This window comes from Chiloscyllium plagiosum, chromosome 17 (assembly GCF_004010195.1).
Source record: "Chiloscyllium plagiosum isolate BGI_BamShark_2017 chromosome 17, ASM401019v2, whole genome shotgun sequence".
NCBI lineage: Eukaryota > Metazoa > Chordata > Chondrichthyes > Orectolobiformes > Hemiscylliidae > Chiloscyllium > Chiloscyllium plagiosum.
The window spans coordinates 49,172,065-49,187,575 of record NC_057726.1 but is presented as its reverse complement, the minus strand read 5'-3'; the positions used below and the strand labels follow the sequence as shown (position 1 = coordinate 49,187,575).

At 40.6% G+C, this 15,511-nt stretch overlaps 1 protein-coding gene across 4 annotated transcripts in view; it reads right to left on the bottom strand.

Annotated features, from left to right (window-relative positions):
- Nucleotides 1-15,511, bottom strand: part of slc12a4 (solute carrier family 12 member 4) — a 165,176-nt gene that overhangs the window by 92,266 nt on the left and 57,399 nt on the right. For all 4 annotated transcript variants that reach the window (XR_006314143.1, XR_006314144.1, XM_043707018.1 and 1 more), the window contains exons 2-3: nt 3,850-3,944; nt 1,965-2,096 (exon numbers count right to left, since the gene is read on the bottom strand). Coding sequence is in view for 2 of the 4 variants with exons in the window: in XM_043707018.1 (XP_043562953.1) it covers nt 1,965-2,096; nt 3,850-3,944 (227 nt within the window). In the remaining 2 variants the exon portion in view is untranslated. The remainder of the gene's footprint in view (nt 1-1,964; nt 2,097-3,849; nt 3,945-15,511) is intronic.

Here is a 15,511-nt window from a genome sequence, read left to right as displayed (position 1 = left end):
TCTCTATCATGTGGCACGGGTAACAAACCAGAGACAACAACTCTGTTCGTTCTAACTTTGAGCTTCCAACCTAGCTCCCTGAAAATTTGCCTAACATCCTCAGCGCTCCTCCTACCTATGTCATTGGTGCCAATGTGGACCACGACTTCGGGTTGCTCCCCCTCCCCCTCCAGGACCCGGAAAACACGATCAGAGACATCACGTACCCTTGCACCTGGGAGGCAACATACCAAACGTGAGTCTCTCTCGTTCCCACAAAACCTCCTATCTGTGCCCCGAACTATCGAGTCCCCAATTAGTATTGCTCTGCTCTTCTCCACCCTTCCCATTCTGAGTAACGGGGACAGGCTCCCCCCCCACAAATATCCAAAACGGTATACTTGTTCTTGAGGGGAACGGCCTCAGGGGGTCCCTGCACTGGCTGCTTCCTCCCAGTCCCCCTCACTGTCACCCATCTATCTGCCATCTTTGGAGTTACTACTTCCCTAAAGCTCCGATCTATGACCCCCTCTGCCTCCTGAATGATCCTAAGTTCATCCAACTCCAGCTCCAGTTCCCTAACATGGTCTTGGAGGAGCTGGAGGTGGGTGCACTTCCTGCAAGTGTTTTCAGCAGGGACGAATATATAACATTTGGCCATGAAATGGATACCTGAGTTTCTGTTCCTGTTTTGACAACAATTTAAATTTAACCAGTTTAAATTATGCCCTAGGATATTAAAACCCAATCGAGTTTGAATTTGTTGTTTTGCCAACATTGAACTAATGGGGATGTAAGAATGTGAACATTTTGAAAATTGGTCAGAGAGCAATTGCCGTAGAGAGAGAAACTTCTGGACAGCTAACTGCCCAATTAACATCTTGCTCTCAAAGAAATTAGAAAACACTCTATCAAAGGTACTTTTTCATGTGAAACATACTCGCAGTAAAAAGACAGACAACAATCCTGGGAGATTGGCAGTCCACAGAGATTAGCAGCCAGAAGCGTGAGACACAGAAGACTGCAGTAAGAGAGTGGTTTTAAAATTAAGTTGATGTAATTTTACTAAGTATCTTATTGGAACAGCATATTGTTATATAATTGGAGGCAGATAGTAAGGCGATAAGAGAAGGGTGGGGGGGGCTTAGATTTGTGAATAGTTTTTGTTTAATGTTCAGTTTTAGAGTTAGAAAATAAGTTGATATTATTTTCTTTAAATAGTGGAATTTGGGAGTTCTCTGTTATTCACATTTTAACAGATTATGTGGCGAGACAAGATGAGCTTTTCTGAGTGTTCGGTTTAATTAGCAGAAAATGTTCACCATTGTGTCGTAACAACATTCACACAGAAACAAACATCTGCACACTTAACATTTAATTATGCAAATATTCAAATATGAGCAATACAAATACAGCAGACATGTTATGCTCAAGTACATTCTATAGAAATAACCTGTGTTCTGAAGCAATGGTATGAAATATGTCTTCAACCATCAATCACTCAGCTTATCCTTAACACTATTTCCATGGAACCACCAGAATGTGAAAGCAGGCTATTCATCCCAGTGAGTCTACACCAACCCTCCAAAGAGCATGCTACCCAGACGCATACTGCCTATCCCATCCCCGTAACCCTGCATTTCCCACGGCTAATTAACCTAGCCTACACATCCCTGGATACTATAGACAATTTAGCATGGCTAACACACCTAACCTGTACGTCTTTGGACGGTGGGCAGAAATCAGAGCACCCGGAGGAAAGCCACGCAGACCACAGAAAGAATATGCAAACTCCTCATAGACAGTTGCCTGAGGCTGGAATGAAACCCAGGTCCCTCATGCTGTGAGGCAGCAGTGCTAACCACTGAGTCAGTATGCCACCTGATTTTATCAAAAGTCTCAAGATCCAAGGTTGGCTGCAACCTTCATGTTTATAAAACATCAGTAAAATATTACCACCAGCAAAATAATCAGCGGAGGCATACCTTGGGTGTTCTTTTCTTTGAACTTTCTGCACTTTCCGCTTCCTCATGTTCCTTTGCTCCCTGGGTGATGTTTGTGTAATTAGCCAATCTGCTGAGGAGTGATGACACTTTTGGTCGAATGTCCAGTTCCTCCTACAGAAGAGGCAGGAAAATCCAGTGCACAACAATGCATTTGAGAGGATGCAATTTAAAACAATGCAAACTCAGTGGTTAACTTCAGTCAAAATCAAAAGTTCTTGGATCATATAATCAGGTTAAACTATATTAATTTGTTGAAAAAGAGTGCATTCCTTCATGGAACAAAGAATCTATACTGCTCTCTTTGATTGAAGAGTAAACTGCAATAAATGAAATCATGGACAATCATTAAGAAAATACCCAGAATACCAATCGTGGTTCATTCCAGCAATATTTACAGGACACCATTGGAATAGATCATCAAATATCAGTACTTCTCTCAGTGGAAGATAAAAGGACAAGGTTTGCTCCGTTTAGCTGGTCTGATAGCTTTGACAGCGGGTCCAAGTGTAAAGAATTTAGAAAAGCCCTAGAATATTTGAAAAAGAGCATAGTTTCCAAGAACAATCCAATCCAAAGCTTTTTGTAAGGCATAGACTTCGACTGAACAATATATTCATATTTAATTAGCTCAGTTGGCTAGATGGCTCGTTTGCAAGTACGTTGACACCAACAGAGTAGGTTCCATTCCTGTAATGGCAGAGGCTACCATAAAAGGTCTCATCTTCTCCATCTCTCACCTCATCTGAGCGGTGTTGACCCTCAGGTTAAACCACCAGTTGTGTGCTCTCTAGAGTGAGAGCAGTCATATGGTCTTCTGGGTCTAAGGTGACATTTATCTTTTACATTCATGTTCTAATGAGTGGGCAGAGACAGACAGAGAGATCTTAGACATCTGAAGGTTACAAGACATTTTCAGTATAGTTAGCAAAACGTATACGATTCTTGGGTTTCATGTAGAAATGAATTGTGCACAAAAGCAGGGAAGATACGCTGAACCTTTACAAAGCAGTAGTTAGACCAGAACTGAAGGACTGCACCTAATTCATGCTCCAAGAAAGATGTGAAGGCCCATAGGGTGCACAGGCAGTTTATCAGATTGAGCAGGCAAAAGTGAGGACTGCAGATGCTGGAAACCAGAGTTTAGATCAGAGTGGTGCTGGAAAAGCACAGCAGGTCAGGCAGCATTCGAGGAGCAGGAAAATTGACGTTTTGGGCAAAAGTCGTTCATCAGGAATAGACTCTAGATTGATTCCAGGTATGAGCTAATTGTGCCACAAGATCAGAATGAACAAAAAACCCAAATTGCTGGAACCTGAACTGAGTTCGGAGGAAGGGTCACCGGACCTGAAATGTTAACTGAGTTCTCCTCGCAACTGCTGCCAGTCCTACTGAGCTTTTCCAGCAACTTCTGTTTTTGTTTCTGATTTACAGCATTCGCAGTTGTAACAGTTTTGCTTTTAGTTAGAATGAACAAGTTGTGAATATCCTCCATGGTGTAAGAGAGTTTGGAGTCTACTTGATGGAGACATATAAAATTATGGTAGGTTTCGAAAAGTTGCTGCCATTAGCTAATACTACAGAGACTGCAAGGAACACAGAAGGGGGAGAGAAAAAACAAAAGAGTTTTCCCAAGCTTTGAGTGATAATGACATGGAACTCATTGATAATCCACTTGCTTTATTGCAGAAGGAACTTTGGTGGGTACTTGAGGGAACTAAACTTCCACAGCTACAGAATACAGTGGAGGAATAGGATTGCCTAGATCCCTCTTCAGAGAGCCAGCATGGACTAGACATCAAAATTTCACAAAAGAAGAGCAGAGCATTCTGAATATTAAACAAAATACTTTATTGAAAATTGTTACCTCAAATAAGGCCAAATTTCTGTCATAATATTCACTTCCTTTTATGCTGTCAGTTTTGTTTAGGAAAGGACTGTCTTCTTTGTGATATCCATGACCTGAAAAAGAAAGTACTTTGTCACATAGAAGAAAGGTTAAAACAAAAATTGGCTACCTTAAATATGCATGTGGAATACCATTTATAATGAGAAGCAATTGAGCATTTGAAACACAAAATGTTTACAACAAATCTAAAGGGGGTTAAAGGCTAGCATTTTATTGTGTGAGAAAAGGGAGGGAAGGTGGATGAAATAGATAAACCACATAGTAGCATATTTGCTATGAAGTTCCTGTTGTTTTCGCCTCAAAATCCATTCAACCGCAGTTGATAGAATTCTTACATCCACATCCTTGAGTCAGTTGAGCAATATTTCAAACATATCATATATTCCTATTTGAAAGTCAAATTTAAGAAGTCAGTTATTAGACAAATAATTGCAGGATCAACCTTCCAACATGTAATGCTAGAAAAACTTACATTCAACTGTAATACATCTACATAGCACATATCACAGGATGCTCAAAGGAATGCACACAGTATTGGGGAAAATTGTGCACACACCAGCCATCTATTCTCTCTGTTTCTTTGTTTTTATTCATGAGCAAACCACACATATTCAGAGAGAAGTATCAGCATCAGCTATACATGCACTTTCAATAGGAAGGGAATAGTTACACTTCCAGAAAAAGCCATTCTGATGACCCCCAGACATTGCCCTCAGATTGGTTTTCAGGGAACTGCACTGAGGTTGCATTCGCAAGGCCTATTTGGCATTTACTAAGCCTGTCTGTCTCTCCTCAGGAACATTGAGGAACCAAGACCCAAACGTTCACTTATTCAACATCCATTCTGGAAGTTGGCCCCTGTATTCCATTTCCACAGGTATTGCTTATTTTTTTCACTGATCAGTCACATTCTGCCCCCAAAAATCAAAATTATTCGACTTCCTATGCTAAGTGCAACTTTTTTTGAAGGGGATAATGTATTATGGTTTTTGATGCAGCTATAGATAGTCTTAGAGTCATAGAGACATACAGCACGGAAACAGACCTTTTGGTCCAACTCGTCCATGCTGATCTTTGGTTCAGATCGCTACTATTTACATTTTAAGTTCCATGTATATTTTAGTCAACACGGTCAATCTGATTGGCTTCTACTAAATTAGATTCTCTCTTTACAGTCAACTGAACAGAAGGACTGAACCACTGGTTGGTTGGGAAAGTGTAGAGAAATGTTCTAAAGAAAGTACGAAAGGAACAAATAACGAATTCCTAAGACCCGAATGTCTAAGGTTTTAAGAGACAAGTGCAGAAATAGTGGAAATACTGTTTTTGATTTTCCAACATTCCCTAATTCTAAAATAGTTCCAGTAATTTGGAAGTTAGTAAATGGAACTCCACTACTCAAAAAAAGTCTGGCGAATAATACAGCTTCAACTTTTAACATGGAGATTTCTTCAGCCTATAGTTTAGATTAGATTAGGTTAGATTACTTACAGTGTGGAAACAGGCCCTTCGGCCCAACAAGTCCACACCGACCCGCTGAAGCGCAACCCACCCATTCCCCTACATTTACCCCTTTACCTAACACTACGGTCAATTTAGCATGGCCAATTCACCTGACCTGCACATCTTTGGACTGTGGGAGGAAACCGGAGCACCCGGAGGAAACCTGCGCAGACACGGGGAGAATGTGCAAACTCCACACAGTCAGTCAGTCGCCTGAGTCGGGAATTGAACTCGGGTCTCTGGCGCTGTGAGGCAGCAGTGCCGCTGTGCCGCCCACAAGTTGTTGTGATGCTAAATCTCAATCACTTAAAAGGTTAGGAACAAGCCAAGATAAATGAAGTAGATAAATTGACAACTAGAAGAAAATCAAATAAAAAAAACTAACAGATACAGCCAAAGAACTGAAGATACAGGCAAACTTCATTAACCGGTTAGTTGGGGGAAGATGGTAAGGCCTCAGATGAAGCAACTATTATTTATGTTTGCATTATGAATTGTTCCTGACTAACAGAATAAAACAAGGGGAAAGATAGATCAGATCCTGGAAGAAAACTAGCAAAAAAAAAATAGATTGGCAGAAACTTGATAAATCATGCAGAGAGTCAATGGGGATATAAATTACCCTCAAGGTGCACCTATCATCCCCATTTTGTTCTCTGCATGTCTGACTTTTGTTAAATGTCACACTTTGTATTTACCATGAAATATCTTAAATCAATCTGTTTGGTTCATTTCAACTCACTTACACCCAGAGTGATCAGGGGCTAGTCACGAATCTGGATTTAGGTCAGAAATGTATAGAATATCCTTAAGATAAAGGGTCAGTCATTTTGCACTAAGATGATGAGAAATTTCTTTACCCAGAGTGTTCAAGTTTGAAATGATCTATCCCAAGGTGGGCCCTTTCATCTACTTCAGCTCTTCTTTCAGGTTATGTTCAGAAGTTGGGCCAATTCTTCTTGAAAGTGAGGTGGAAATTTGATTGTTGGAAGATTCCCAGTCCATTTCAAACTTTTACAAAAAATGCACACTAACACAATCTCATTATGTATATTTTAAATAATGTAAAAAATACACAGTTAAATATTGGCAGCTACTGAACTTTGATGGCAAAAGCTGTTAATTTGGAAGACTGGAAAATTATTTATCATTTGCTGAATTAAATTCTGTTAATGGGAAAAGGAAGTGATTAGGCTTTCACAGCCAACATTTCCTTCCCATTTACTGAAAACAATATAAAAATAATAGTGAATAACTTCAGCCAGAATTATCAAAACTTGTACAGTTAAGATAAGGTTGTTTGGCCATCATTGTAAATTTAACATTTTCCTCAGTGGGTATAGCTTGAACTACAGATAATGACAAAAGTGACATTATGATTAATAACATACAAGACGTTATGTTGTACAGTATTATTACATGATGGCACAGCTCGAACATTGCTCACATCGTCAACTCAATCATTAACCAGCTGATTAAAATTGACACTTAGCATAAAGCAACTCAAAACAAGAAAGCAGAACACAAAAGGTGAACTAAAAGTAACTGACAATTCTTTTGAACTAACTGCTTTGATCAGATTCCCAATTATTAACGTTGCATCCCTCAAAGCGTAACACCAACTTCAGGTGCTTCACATCCTTGCTGGCCACTTAATTATCTACATGACAGTATATACTTGTGTTATGGAGGCAGCTTGTCTTTGGGTAAGAGAGAGGTTGAATGATACATTGCCTAGCGACTTCTTATCAGTACAGGAGTTGTGGATGTACTACCTATTATAGAAACTATCCAAGTTCCATCTGCATATAGTTGATCCACAATGTGACAAGGTCTCATGCCCTCTAAGTTGAAAATCTTCAACTATTCCACTCTTAAATACTTGGCTTACCATTCCTTTTGTCTGCTGTTTTAGTACATTTTCCTAGCACATACGACAAGACAACACATATCAAAGCAGAATTAGGCCAGTCGGCCCATAATGTCTGCTCTATGATTAAAATCATAGTTGATATGTTTCTTAACCTCATACTCCTGTTTACACCCCATAACCCTTAATCCCCTTTACCAACAAAGACCTCAAGTGCACGTGACCTCCACAGCACTGTGGCAATGACGTCCACAGACTAACCACCCTCTGCCTGAAGAAATTCCTCCTTATCTCAGTTTTAACAGGTTGTGCCTTCACTCTGAGGCTTAATCTCTCTATCTTTTCCACATCCATTCTATCCAGTATTCTAAGTTTTGATCGGATTCCCCTCATCCTTCTAAATTCTGTTGAATACAGACCCACAGTCCTCTTCTGCTACTCATATGACAAACCCTTAATCCCTGGGATAACTTATAAACTTCCTCAGAACCCTCTCCAACGGTCACACATTTTTCCTTAGATAGGGAGCCAAAACTGCTCACAATACTCCAAATATGGTCTGGCCAGAGCCTTATACACCTTCAGCAGTACATTTCTGCTCTCGTATTCTAGTCCTCTTGAAGTGAATGCTGATCGTCCAAGTTCTTTTGTGCTTCAGAATCCCAAAACCTTTCCTCATTTAGAAAATAGTCTACATCTCTATTTTTCCTTGCCAAAGTGCATAACCTCAACCTTTCCCCACAGTGTATTCATCAATCACTTCTTGGCCCACTCTTCAAGCCTGTCCAAATCCTTCTGCAGCCTCTCTGCTTCCACAACACCATCTGTCTCTCTCTTTATCTCGGTGATATCTGCAAACTTAGCAACAATGCCCTCAGTTTTTTTGTCCAGATCTTTAGTGTATAACACGATTAGTTGTAGAGCCAATGCTGACCCCTGCTGAACTCCACTAGTCATCAGCTGCCATTCTGAAAAAGACCCCTTTATCCCTCCTCTCTACCTTCCTTCTGCCAGTCAGCTAATCCTTTATCCATACCTGATCCTTGTCTGGAACACCATGATCTCTTATCTTACTGAACAACCTCCTGTATGGCATCTTGTCAAAGACCTTCCTGAAATCCGAATAAATCACATCCACTGGTTTCCCTTTGTCTAACTTGCTCATTACCTCCTCAAATGAAATCTACTAGATTTGTCAGACATGACTTTTGAAATATATATTCACTTGGGCTATGTCTCAGTCTGTATATCATCTCTCCTTCCTAACCATGCAGAGTTTACTGATTTCAGGACAATAGAAAGCTAACTATGGGTAGTGAACTTTAGTGTACTGATACATAAAATGCAGAATTAATCTGCTTGCTCACAAACCCACTCCCAATTTATATGAATACTAGATTAAAATGGTGCACAGCAGGTCAGGAAGCATCCGAGGAGCAGGAAAATCGATGTTTCGGGCAGGGTGCCTCCAGGGTGGAGAGATAAATGGGAGGGGGGTGGGGAACTGGGGTAAGGTGAGGGGAGGGGAAATGAGGAAACTAGTGAAGTCCACATTGATGCCCTGGGATTGAAGTGTTCTGAGGCAGAAGATGAGGCGTTCTTTCTCCAGGCGTCAGGTGGTGAGGGAGTGGCGGTAGAGGAGGCCCAAGACCTGCATGTCCTTGGCAGAGTGGGAGGGGGAGTTGAAATGTTGGGCCATGGGGCGGTGAGGTTGATTGGTGCAGGTGTCCTGGAGATGTTCCCTAAAGCGCTCTACGAGAAGGCGTCCTGTCTCCCCAATGTAGAGGAGACCGCATTGGGAGCAACGGATACAATAAATGACATTGGTGAATGTGCAGGTGAAACTTTGATGGATGTGAAAGGCTCCTATGGGGTCTTGGATGGAGGTGAGGGAGGAGGTGTTGACACAGGTATTGCAATTCCGGCGGTGGCAAGGGAAAGTGGGTTGTTGGGGGCATGGACCTGACCCGGTAGTCACGGATGGAACGGTATTTGCAGAAAGCGGAAAGGGGTGGGGAGAGAAATATATCCATGGTGGTGGGGTCTGTTTGGAGGCGGCGGAAATGTCGGCAGATGATGCGGTTAATGCGAAGGTTAATGCTACTCAACTCTGTAATGACCTATAATGCTAAGATAGCAACTCAACTCACATTGTACATTTTACATTTAAAAAAAAATCAGGTACAACTTTAGAAGAAAAGTGACATTCATCAGAAGCAAAGTATCAGAACACCTGATAAAATGACCACATTGCCAGAAGTATCCAAAGTAAATTAAGAAATCACTTTTAATTATTTTTCCAGAAAATTAAGTAAATGGATTTCAAAGCACTGTTCTCCTCCAAAAGACAACTGTACTGAAATAAAACTCACATCCACACTTCGTAATGAGACTTTAGTTATCCAGCTCCATAAAACTTAGGTTCATACAAGCAATTCAAACCCAAGTAACTCTTAATTAATATGTCCATCACCTGTCAGTCATTCCTTTAGGCGTTAGGAATGCTTTCTGACTATATTAGATCTAACAAAGTTCCCTTATTCTTTTGAAATAAATTAATCTATAATAGTAAAAAAAAGATTTTATTCACATACTTTCTTTGCAAATTAAAGTTTCAAGCACCCGATTTCCACTATGTCAACAGTTCTATATAACTTGCTACTTTCTCTATAAAACTAACCAAAGAGCTAACTGCTGGTAAGCTACCGTTTCAGTTTGGAGATTGTTCCATTCTCTACTATCGGTTTTAAAACTGCATCATCAATTCTCTGGATTAGTGGTGCTGGAAGAGCACAGCAGTTCAGGCAGCATCCAAGGAGCTTACCTTATCAATTCTCTGCCCTTTTCATTCACACATTTGGTTGAGTGTATGTTATCCCATTGTAACTTATCATCATATGAACAATGAATGGGTATGTCTGCTGAACCGGCATCTAGAATTTCTTCCCAATGTTTTCGCTGAGAAAAAGGTCATAACTACCACCTCACCTAGAGGGGAGGTACTCTGCATTAAGATGCATTTTCTTACTCTTCTGATCTTTTTACCTTCCAAAGCTAAAGGGCAAAATTTACCTCACTTTCCCACAAGAATATTGAGAGACTTGAGAACTGACTACACAGCGTTGCACAAGCATCACAAAAAGCAAAAAGGCTTCAGGTTCCTGGCATTTCTCAATGATGGAAACTTTAAATAATGTTCCATTTTTAATTTTTTCACCACTTTGTTCATCTGAATATCTTCCACCTTGGGCATTTTCATAGGTGTACTCAAGTCGAATACTTCAAAATTGGCATCTTGCCTTGTTTGGGTGCCCAGCCAATTCCAGCTATCAAACTTTGCAATTTCTTTATTTCAGTTTTGGAAGCCGCATTTATTTTTGGAAGCCTTACTTGAACAAATAACAATAGATTAATGGTTTTTAAATAAGACTGCTGACGCAAAGTGGCACTTGATCCATTCTTCCTGATTTCTAAGCCCAAATACCCAACTTCCAATTTGGAATTCAACTTTAAGCACATTTATGACAATATTTTAAAATCTGCTGTACTTGCTGCACACAAAAAAAATCATACATCACAAAGAAGAATGACATTTTTGGCCCCTTTAATCAGGCAAAAGTAGAGTTACTTCACCCTCCCATCATCCTTTGAGTTACTTGGTGAGTGTGTCTTGGTTTGTCATGAATTTCCACTTACTGGTACAGCATTCTCTTGGAAAAAAACATGAGACACTCCTACAAATTGCTACTGGCTTAGCTTTTTTTATGCCAAAGTCTGCTCTTACATGACTTTTCCATTGGCAAACATAGCATGTTAAAGAGTCATAAAATCATAGATGTACAGCATGGAAACAGACCCTTCGGTCCAACCCGTCCATGCCGACCAGATATCCTAACCCAATCTAGTCCCACCTGGCAGCATCCGGCTCATATCTCTCCAAATCCTTCCTATTCATATACCCATCCAAACGGCTCTTAAATGTTGCAATTGTACCAGCCTCCACCACTTCCTCTGGCAGCTCATTCCATACTCGTACTACCATCTGCGTGAAAAAGGTTGCCCTGTAGGCCTCTTTTATATCTTTCCCCGCTCACTCTAAACCTATGCCCTCTCATTCTGGACTCCCTGACCCAGGGAAAAGACTTTGTTTATTTATCCTATCTATGCCCCTCATAATTTTGTAAACCTCTATAAGGTCACCCCTCAGCCTCCGACGGTCCAGGGAAAACAGCCCCAGCCTATTCAGCTTCTCCCTATAGCTCAAATCCTCCAACCCTGGCAACATCCTTGTAAATCTTTTCTGAACCCTTCCAAGTTTCACAACATCTTTCCGATAGGAAGGAGACCAGAATTGCACACAATATTCCAACAGTGGCCTAACCAATGTCCTGTGCAGTCGCAACATGACCTCCCAACTCCTGTACTCAATACTCTGACCAATAAAGGAAAGCATACCAAACACCTTCTTCACTATCCTATTTATCTGCGACTCCATTTTCAAGGAGCTTTGAACCTGCACTCCAAGGTCTCCTTGTTCAGCAACACTCTCTAGGAACTTACCATTAAGTGTATACGTCCTGCTAAGATTTGCTTTCCCAAAATGCAGCACCTTGCATTTATCGGAATTAAATTCCATCTGCTACTTGTCAGCCCATTGGCCCATCTGGTCAAGATCCTGTTGTAATCTCAGGTAACCCTCTTCGCTGTCCACTACACCTCCAATTTTGGTGTCATCTGCACTTACTAACTGTACCTCTTATGTTCGCATCCAAATCTTTTATGTAATTGACAAAAAGTAGAAGTAAAAACAATGACTGCAGATGCTGGAAACCAGATTCTGGATCAGTGGTGCTGGAAGAACACAGCAATTCAGGCAGTAGAGGACCCAGCACCAATCCTTGTGGCACTCCACTGGTCACAGGCCTCCAGTCTGAAAAACAACCCTCCACCACCACCTTCTGTCTTCTACCTTTGAGCCAGTTCTGTATCCAAATGGCTAGTTCTCCCTGTATTCCATGAGATCTAACCTTGCTAATCAGTCTCCCATGGGGGACCTTGTTGAACACCTTACTGAAGAAGTCCATATAGATCAGATCTACCACTCTGCCCTCATCAATCCTCTTTGTTATTTCCTCAAATAACTCAATCAAGTTTGAGAGATATGATTTCCCACGCACAAAGCCATGTTGACTCAGTCCTTGCCTTTCCAAATACATGTATATCCTGTCCCTCAAGATTCCCTCCCAACAACTTGCCCACCACCGACGTCAGGCTCACTGGTCTATAGTTCCCTGGCTTGTCTTTACCGGCCTTCTTAAACAGTGGCACCAGGTTAGCCAACCTCCAGTCTTCCGGTACCTCACCTACGACTATCGATGATACAAATATCTCAGCAAGAGGCCCAGCAATCACTTCTCTAGCTTCCCACAGAGTTCTAGGGTACACCTGATCAGCTACTGGGGATTTATCACCTTTTACCCGTTTCAAGACATCCAGCACTTCCTCCTCTGTAATCTGAACATTTTGCAAGATGTCACCATCTATTTCCCTACAGTCTATATCTTCCATACCCTTTTCTACAGCAAATACTGATGCAAAATACTCATTTACCATCGCCCCCATTTTCTGCGTCTCCACACAAAGGCCGCCTTGCTGATCTTTGAGGGGCCCTATTCTCTTCCTAGTTACCCTTTCGTACTTAATGTATTTGTAAAAACTCTTTGGATTCTCCTTAATTCTATTTGCCAAAGCTATCTCATGTCTCCTTTTTGCCCTCCTGATTTCCCTCTTAAGTATACTCCTACTTCCTTTATACTCATCTAAGGATTCACTCGATCTATCCTGTCTACACCTTACATATGCTTCCTTCTTTTTCTTAACCAAACCCTCAATTTCTTTAGTCATCCAGCATTCCCTATACCTACCAGCATTTCCTTTCACCCTAACAGGAAAATACGGTCTCTGGATTCTAGTTCTCATTTCTGAAGGCTTCCCATTTTCCAGCCGTCCCTTTACCTGTGAACATCTGCCCCTAATCAGCTTTCGAAAGTTCTTGCCTAATACTGTCAAAATTGGCCTTTCTCCAATTTAGAACTTCAACTTTTAGATCGGGTCTATCCTTTTCTATCATTATTTTGAAACGAATAGAATTATGGTCGCTGGTCCCGAAGTGCTCCCCCACTGACACCTCAGTCACCTGCCCTGCTTTATTTCCCCAAGAGTAGGTCAACTTTTGCACCTTCTCTTGTAGATACATCCACATACAGAATCAGAAAATTGTCTTGTACATATTTAAATTCTTCTTCATCTAAACCTTTAACACTATCCCAGTCTATGTCTGGAAAGTTAAAATCCCCTACCATAACCACCCTCTTATTCTTACACATAGCTGAGATCTCCTTACATGTTTGATTCTCAATTTCCCTCTGACTATTAGGGGGTTTATAATACAATCCCAATAAGGTTATCATCCCTTTCTTATTTCTCAGTTCCACCCAAATAACTTCCCTAGATGTATTTCTGGGAATATCCTTCCTCAGCACAGCTGTAATGCTATCCCTTATCAAAAATGCCACCCCCCCACCCCTCCTCTCTTGCCTCCCTTTTTATAGCATTTGTATCCTGGAACATTAAGCTGCCAGTCCTGCCCATTCCTGAACCATGTTTCTGTAATTGCTATGATATCCCAGTCCCATGTTCCTAACCATGCCCCGAGTGAATCAGCCTTCCCTGTTGGGCCCCTTGCATCAAAATAAATGCAGTTTAATTTATTAGTCCGACCTTGTTCCTGCCTGCCCTGACTGTTTGATTCGCTTCTGAGTCCCTCAAACCATACTTATCTTCCAGATGCTGTACACCATTTGATTTTAAACTCAGCACCAAATCAGGGAGGAATGGATTTAAGATTATTCAAATCTGCAGTCGATCCAGATTTGTTAATCACATACTGAAGTAGATAATGGATCTATGCAAAGACTCTGAAAAGCATTCTGAATGATTCACTTCACACTTTTAAAAAGGATCAGAATAAGTATCTGGTGAGAAGCAAGATGGCAAGTTTGTGCAATGCCCAAGATGAAAAAAAGACCTTATTCAGGCACTCTGCTGCTGGAAGATGGAATATGATTAAAGCAAATTAGCAGACAAAAGTTGGTAAAGACACGAGGGTAAATGAGAATTCTTTAATTTTGCTCAATTATCTTTGCAGTTCTGCAAACATTTACACACAATTTGTTTCCTATAGGTTACAGGGTGGACACTTTAGATTGTCTGTTTTCAGAAACCATGTTGAATATTATCAAACTGCTTTATCCAATTTCACACTTTTCAATATCAACTACAGTACAACCTTCCCCCCACCCAATCTGAAAAAGTTTGCAGCCATTTTCCGCAAGATCACAGGATCACTTCATCACAACATTACAAACACCCACAATGATCAAGAACAAATCAACATTAAAATATAACTAATGTAGAAAAGTTGAAGCAATTAACAGAACCATTAAAGCACATTTATCATAAAGTTGTACAGAAGCCTTTGTTTAAAGATCTTCCTGTTAAAATAGAGTTATTATTTTGAATAACCCGTTTCTAAGGAACTTAATCAACAAGTTAAAGAACCAGCCTGACAAGGCTCTGTAATATGATATCACTAAACCTTTAAGTACTGACTCATGAATATTCAGGGTGGCTTTTGATTAAAATAATTAGAACAATTTGCAGAAAACTCTCAGAGTGGGGATCAAACTGTAACGTTCATCAGGTTTGATATATAATATAAACAAGGAATTTGTTTAGGATTCAAGCTGGGATGGGTTCAGAGATTACATCTCTCTTTCTAATGATATTCTGGGAGAAGTTGAAGTTTTATTTAATTAAATTACTTTCATTATACTGAGGAATACAATTTGCTGAAAATTAGAGTAAAATTAAAATTAGGGCGATCAGAAATTAGATCAAAACTACTCCTATTCCTAGTATTCTTTACAGTTCAGTTAGAGAAAAATCACAACATTATTCTTCAGCTCCTGAGAAATGGAATCTCAGTTATCAGGACTCATTGCCCATGAGAAGGTGATAGTGAGCTGCCTTCTTGAGCCACTACAGACTAACTTGTGGAGGTACATGCATAATGCCATTAGGAAGAAAATTCCAGGATTTTGACCCAGTGGTATTGAAGGAACACTGATATACTCCCAAGTCCAGATGTTGAGTGGCTCGAAAGGCAATTTGCAGCTGATAGTGCTC